The 7700-nt window shown below is 45.6% G+C and overlaps 1 protein-coding gene across 2 annotated transcripts in view; it reads right to left on the reverse strand.

Moving 5' to 3' along the window:
• Positions 1 to 4421: 4421 nt before the first annotated feature.
• Positions 4422 to 7700, reverse strand: part of LOC119281769 (small glutamine-rich tetratricopeptide repeat-containing protein 2-like) — a 12883-nt gene continuing 9604 nt past the window's right edge. For both annotated transcript variants that reach the window (XM_037562210.1, XM_037562215.1), the window contains exons 8-10: positions 5674 to 5844; positions 5514 to 5593; positions 4422 to 5028 (exon numbers count right to left, since the gene is read on the reverse strand). In XM_037562210.1, the coding sequence (XP_037418107.1) occupies positions 4974 to 5028; positions 5514 to 5593; positions 5674 to 5844 (306 nt within the window). In that variant the 3' untranslated portion in view covers positions 4422 to 4973. The remainder of the gene's footprint in view (positions 5029 to 5513; positions 5594 to 5673; positions 5845 to 7700) is intronic.

Below are 7700 nucleotides of genomic sequence, written 5' to 3' on the forward strand. Positions count from 1 at the left end.
TGGGATCTCGTGGATACAGAAAGTTACGGCAGTGAAATTAGGGTTTTGGCTCCATATCTGGTAGTTTGGGGGTACGTAGGTATATATAGGAGGAAGGAGTACGTCGGTGGAGCAATAGGGGGCCCACGAGGGTGGAGGGCGCGCCCAGGGGGTAGGCGTGCCCCCTACCTCGTGGCCTCCTGGTTGATGTCTTGACGTAGGATCCAAGTCCTCTGGATCATGTTTGTTCCGAAAATCACGTTCCCGAAGGTTTCATTCCGTTTGGACTTCGTTTGATATTCTTTTTCTGTGAAACTCCGAAATAGGCAAAAAAACAATTCTGGGCTAGGCCTCCGGTTAATAGGTTAGTCCCAAAAATAATATAAAAGTGTATAATAAAGCCCAATAATGTCCAAAACAGAATATAATATAGCATGGAACAATCAAAAAATTTAGATACGTTGGAGACGTATCACCCTATTCAACCGCTCTCCTTTCGCGATCTTTGCGATACCTCCTCTCATCCCACTTTTTCACGTGATCCTCATGCTCGTGCCCCTAGTTTGTGATCAACTGACAATGTTGCCTACTCTTCCTGCAAGGCATAGAAAGCAGTGAACGTCACGACAACATCAAACACTAACAAAAACATAGCAAGTAGAGAACAATGTCCTCACCAGTGAAAGTCTAAGCCGCTGGTGTCGATGGGTTTACCCGGTGGGGTATGTTGGAAGATACCAAACTGTGTGGCCACATGTTGTGGTAGGTGCCACTTGACGGCGTATACACATATCAATGGCACAATGCACGGCCAGGCAAGCCGATCATCCTTGCACATCGAGTTCAGCTCGAACCCCCATTCTCTGTCGTGGTACGGAAACCAATTCACCTATAGAAGAATTGTTAAGAACCATGAGAGTTGATACGAAACGACTGATAAGCCACTTGGTATACCTAGAAATCTGCCAGGTTGTCCAGCTCGTTGGTGAAGATCTTGTACACCATACTGGCCTTGTCCGTGTAGACCTTCACCTTGTCCCAGGCGTACGTGGTGGTCGGGTATCGAGCGTTATCGCCTTCTTCGTCATAATCTCGTCCATGCACGCGGGCGGACTCTCTTAGGACGGCCGACCGGCAACCGCTCCCACATCCAAATTGAGAGGGCCCAGAAAAATCCACACACGCGGTATCTTCGGTCCTCTGCGTTCCGTCATCCAGCTACAAACATGAAATGATGATGATGAGATAACACAATCTAAAATAGCATACATAGGTCGAAAACGAGTATTGAGATTTTTATCGTACCGAGTGGTATAGGTAAGCGAGGCCGGCGGACCCCCAGCTGTACCCCGCATCCTAGTCTTCCAAGAAGCCGAGATACATCCATAGGGTGTTATCCCTCGAGCAGTCTGGAAAGATGACCTTCGTCAGAAGGTACCACAAATAGGCCCTCGCGTACTGCTCCACGATCCATTCATCGACACCTTGCGGGCATACAGACCGGTTCTCCAAGGGCCACTTGAGTCGCACACCATATGTTCTGTTCCCCTTCATTGGAGGGCAGTCGCCAATGAGGGCGATAACCCTCTCCCGCCAGTTGGGCCTCTCCACTCGCCCAGTGAGAGCATGGCCCTGGATGGGTAGGGCCGTGATCATGCCGAATCCTCAAAGTCACCGTCATCTCACCACTAGTGGGATGGAAACGGCGCGTCTCGGGGCGCCACCGGTCGATCAATGCCGTGAGAGCCGAGTGGACGAGTGTCGACAACTATCTTTTGAACTGAAGAACGAAACCCAACAGTCGTGCTCTCCTGAAGTACGGAGTGTAGCGTTCATCATACTGCATCTAGACGGCCTTCGTGTGGCCCCTCATCCCCAATTGGAGGAGCATGTATCAAAATGTAAATGGAATTGTTAGTAACTTCTTTTCTCATAATAAACAATACAACAACTTGATGATAGACATTACCACTCCGTTCTCCATAAAACGAGCGCGGTAATCGTTGTCGAAAGCATGATCAAGCATCGTGTACTTCACGCCAATTTCTGGCACAAGGGGGCCGCCTAAAACAATTGGAAATGATGTCATTTTCAACCAACTAGTATCATTTTGAACAAACCTGAAACATATCAAGTCCAAATATAAATGAATCATATTCAACCGACATGAATCATATCATTTTCATCAATTATCACATAATCAACCAACATTCATCAATTATCATATTCAACCAATATAAATGATCAATGCAAATGAATCATATTCAATCGACATGAATCATATCATTTTCATCAATTATCACATATTCAACCAACATTCATCAACTATCATATTCAACCAATATAAATGATCAGTGCAAATGAATCATATTCAACCAACATCATTCATTCAACAACGTTCAACCATCACTCATGCACTTGTTTATTCAACACTTATAAAAAATTGCATATGCATAATTCACCGAAATCCATCATATTCAAACATATGTATATGATTCATTCATTCAACAACATTCATCATATGTAGCCAACTACTTACAATCCCTCCAACATCAATCATATGACCATTCTTTCAAAAAAATGAATCTACAACTAACTTGGTGAAGAACTAGGGTTCATATAGGAAGTACATATAATCTCTACAACTAGTTATTAGAGTTCATATTCAACCCTATACATCATCTAGAATCAAGCTAAGCAATCCTAGAATCAACCAAAAGTAAGAAAAATAGGGTTTATTTGCACCAATAATGCATCGAATCGAAAGCATTTTGAGTAAAACTAATTGGAGGGATTGAGAGAGCTTACTTTTCTTGTTTCGGAGCCATCTCGATCCGCAAAAATGGTGGCCAAACAAAGAAGATTGGAGGGGGGTGGAGGGGGAGAGAGGAGTTCCTCTCTGTTCTGGGCGGCGCGGCGGGGGCGAGGGGAGAAGATGCGGCTGGGGTTCGTGGGTGTGCCTCATGCCCCGGCCCCCGCTGGGGTTTATAACTGTTGGCTACCGCCGGGGTCTTCGGCAGTAGGTTTGCATAGCCTACCACCGCGGGGGCTGGCGGTAGGGTTGACGGCAGGAGACGGTTCCGTTTACTCGGGGCTGACGTGGATAAGTGTGCTACCGCCACACACCTTGGCGGTAGCCTGCTCAACCCTACCGTCATGTTCCTTGGCGGTAGGTAAAAGGGTCAGATCCCGAAATTGTTTCAAATAGGGGCTAGATCCGGCTAAACTAGGGCAAAAGGGTCAAAACATGAAACTTAGCCTCCCTAGACACTCTTTGGTTGACTCTGTCTGTCCACACCATAAGATCTATAGTGCACTATTAATCACCTACAGTCTTAGACACTTTTGATGTCAGTATGATACTTTGAAAAGTTTATAATAAAGAACACTACATGTTCTATCCAGAAGACACAAACCAAACTATTAACAACAAAGGCATGCTCAAATCCTAAAGTGTGAACCAGCCATTCCACTCAATACTTTGCTACTACCTTCGTACCAACGGCGCACACTCGGACACGGGGTCACAAGTTCTCTGACTATCGCAAGATCACCCCCACCCCCACACCCCCCCCCCCACCACCCCCCCTCCCCAATCCCGGGACGAGCGTTCATACCCGCTCGCGGGATTGGAGTGAAAAACGGCCACCTATCAAGATTGGGAAGAGGCGTCAATGCGGCCCTAGCATGAGAAACCAGTCACGTCAAGGCGGCCCTAGCGTGAGAAATTTTCTTCCTTTTTTTGTGAAAAAAGGGTTCCTCATATTTCGCGTAAATAGCAAAAAACATCACTTTTGTGTGGCAACCCTTGGGGGAGAACTACCACAGCCGGAAGACCTAACAAAACGCCACCAGTTTTGTGCTAATTCATCGCAAATATCCCCCACAAAAAAATAAAAAAATTCATCGCAAATATGACAGCACTAATAAAGACTTTTCAGTCGGTGGCCGGTTGGGTTCAAACTAAACACAATTATGACAACATTGGCCCACCCATCAGAGTTGATGTGGCACAAAAGTCAACCCCATTAAGTTCGTTGTTATGACAGAAGGGGTCCACATGTCAGTCGCTATAAAAAAGCAAACAATTTTTTTTTTTCAAATCCCTTCTCCATCTCCTGTGTCAAAGCCAAGCGGTGGCCGACGAGCTCGAAAACGGAGGCAATCAAGGGCACTGAGAGCTGGAATTGAAAGAGGAGTCAGCTTCAAAGGGTCCTCGGGAGGCAAGGGGAGAAGAAATCATGGCTGGGGGCTCACTGGAGACAGCGAATTGCTAGCGGCCGAGGTAGCAGCACTCGGCACCGAATCTGTAGAAGAAAAGCTAGAGGGAGGAATCCACGGTCCTCAGTACTTAACTGGAAGTGGTACTAATTTACGATGAATTAGCGTAAAACTGCTACCGTTTTGTTAGGCCTTCCAATTGTGGTAGTTCTCACCGAGGGTTAAAAAAAGCAGTAGTTTTTTGCCATTTACTCCCTGATTTCTGAAATCATCATTACATTGTCCGAACCACCTCACACAGCAACCAACCGAGTTCAGAAAAACAACAGATAGCAGCCGCCAAACCGTAGCCAGCAAGCTCCTGCTAGCTCTCATCTTCTTCTGCACCCACAGGGCGAACAAAACCAACAAAACATCCCCCTCTTCTCTGTCGTGACTGCATTGTACCAACGTGAGTAGTAAAAACACTAGCAGTGAGGGAATTCAGCAACACCGCAACAAGACCAATGCGGAGGCTGCGATCATTCGGTTGACGCCGCAGACGAGTGAGCTTCGTCGAAGACCCAAAAACCTGACATAAGAGCCTGATACACGATAGATGGCAACTGGAGAGTCTCCACCGGGTACTGCTACTGCATGCATCAACAGTCATACCACGGTCCGTCAGACATGTCGTTTTTACTTTCGAACGGAAAACGGTCTTTGCGCAAACGTAGAAACTCCTGCTGACCCATTTCAAGTCTTCAACTGACTTCCCTGCAACACCCAAATAGTCAATTGGCTCTCATGCTCCGAGACCTAGACGTCTTCAAGGACTTCATAGCTTCCCTGAATAGTCCAAGGAGAAGTATCAGATGTTTGCATTGTTATGTCTGGCGCTTGTAATTTAGGTGCCGTTGCAAGACAGTATAAATTGATAATGAATATGACATGCACGCCTCTTTCTAAATACTTTCAGTAAAATACTACTGAAGGGCAGATCACGGAGTTACTATACGTCAGAGTTAGGTTGGTGTATGGCAAGATGGCATTGGCATTGATAACAGTACAAAGTGGCGTTCCGAAATCCTAACAAACACAAAACAGAACGGAGCTATAGCCAATGTCTTCACAAGTTCTCGACAGTCTCATGACAAGGGCACATGCATGTACTTGCAGCATAGGCAAGTGTTCAACATATATTCTCGGAAAAAAAAAGTGTTCAACATATAGCTAATACTGTGCTTGAGATGTGCTGAAACACGGCCAGCCAGCCGCCAATGCAAGGTCATCGTCAAAGGCATTAGTGTAACCAAAGAGGCAGATGGGTTTACCGTAATGCAGCCTCGATATCAGTGTCCACTGGGTCCAACTTGAGTCCATCCAAGAACCGTTCACTTGCGCCCTCATAGTCCTGATGATAAAAGACCAGGTGAATGATCATAAACTATTTGCGGCACCAGGAGGAAAAGGCAGCCATATCCTCTATGTAACCTTCAGTAGCATCCGAGCTTCACCCTGCCGGTGACAAGCTTTTGGCCAGTGAGGCCGCATTTTTCTGCATCTATTAGCATCTAGCAAAGCCTTTTTTCCATCACCCAGTTGAAGCCAACAAAGGCTCCTGTCTGAGAACAAGACTGCATCATCAGCATCAAGCACCATTGCCTACGTCACACAAGACAAATAGACAATTGAGCTTACTAAGTTTTTTTTAACAAAAATTGAATTAGTAAACTGAATGCAAAAAACAGTCAGGAAGCTGTGAACACTCAAACAAGAAATCTGCACATAGCTGCAGATAAATTCATACTAAGCTACATAAAATACAAATTAGCAAGTCTACAAAAGCCAGCCTAACATACATTTACTAATTATATAGCACAATGTTGAAGTACACGTTCATTCTAGTCCTAACAAGAAGTCTGCACATAGCTGCAGAGTATCTTTTGAACTAAGTAACTTATATTAAACAGCTTGCTTTAACATCAGCCCACTCGTTCATTCGAGTCCTCCTTGTGTGTTTTCTTCCCGACTAACTACTGTGAGACCCTGAAAGTGCAACTATCCCTGGGTGGTTTTGGTAATTTCTAACAACATATAGCTCATTGAGCTAATGCTATTCCAAGATGAATATTTCAGGAAAGCTCAATGGTTGGCATGGCATGGATTAGAAAGTGGACCCTTCAAAATGCTAAAGATAAAACATTGGCTATCCAAGATCACATTGAGTCTATAGGAAAAGCCAATACTATTAAGAAGCCAAATATCCTACTCGGCCCCACCGATTCTTTCTATCCGGCGCCACCGAGTTCAGTTAGCATAGCCACTGCGAGAAACCCTAATCTTTTCGCTCTCACCGATAGGGATCTCGGTCTCACCGAGATGGGATTGTAATCTCTCTGTTTCCCTTCGTAACGTTTCGGTCCAACCGAGATGAGCGATCGGTCCCACCGAGATTGCAATGTGAACTTTCTGTTTCCCTTTCGTAACACTTCGGTCCAACCGAGATGAGCGAATCGGTCCCACTGAGTTTACCTGACCAACTCTCTGTTAGTCCATTACCAAAATCGGTCTCATCGAGTTTGTGTAATCGGTCTCACCGAGATTACGTTATGCCCTAACCCTAACGAAATCGGTCCCACCGAGTTGACATGTCGGTCCCACCGAGAATCCTAACATTCACATTTTGAACTAAATCGGTCTGACCGAGTTTCATGATTCGGTCCCACCGAGTCTGGTGATTTGTGTGTAACGGTTAGATTTTGTGTGGAGGCTATAAATACCCCTCCACCCACTCTTCATTCGAGGAGAGAGCCATCAGAACATGCCTACACTTCCAATACATATTTTCTGAGAGAGAACCACCTACACTTGTGTTGAAGTCAAGATATTCCATTCCAACCACATAAATCTCGATCTCTAGCCTTCCCCAAGTTGCTTTCCACTCAAATCTTCTTTCTACCAAATCCAATCCTATGAGAGAGAGTTGAGTGTTGGGGAGACTATCATTTGAAGCACAAGAGCAAGGAGTTCATCATCAACACACCATTTGTTACTTCTTGGAGAGTGGTGTCTCCTAGATTGGCTGGGTGTCACTTGGGAGCCTCCGACAAGATTGTGGAGTTGAATCAAGGAGTTTGTAAGGGCAAGGAGATCACCTACTTCGTGAAGATCTACCCTAGTGAGGCAAGTCCTTCGTGGGCGACGGCCATGGTGGGATAGACAAGGTTGCTTCTTCGTGGACCCTCCGTGGGTGGAGCCCTCCGTGGACTCGCGCAACCGTTACCCTTCGTGGGTTGAAGTCTCCATCAACGTGGATGTACGATAGCACCACCTATCGGAACCACGCCAAAAATCTCCGTGTCAACATTGCGTTTGCTCCCTCAAACTCCTCCATTTACCCTCATATGCAATTGTTTTACATTCCGCTGCTATACTTGCATGTGTAGGTTGATTACTTGTTTGTGCTAAGTTGCTAAAATCTGCCAAGAACTAAAATTGGGAGAAGGCTAGATTTTTAT

This window comes from Triticum dicoccoides, chromosome 1A, assembly GCF_002162155.2.
Source record: "Triticum dicoccoides isolate Atlit2015 ecotype Zavitan chromosome 1A, WEW_v2.0, whole genome shotgun sequence".
Taxonomy (NCBI): Eukaryota; Viridiplantae; Streptophyta; class Magnoliopsida; order Poales; family Poaceae; genus Triticum; species Triticum dicoccoides.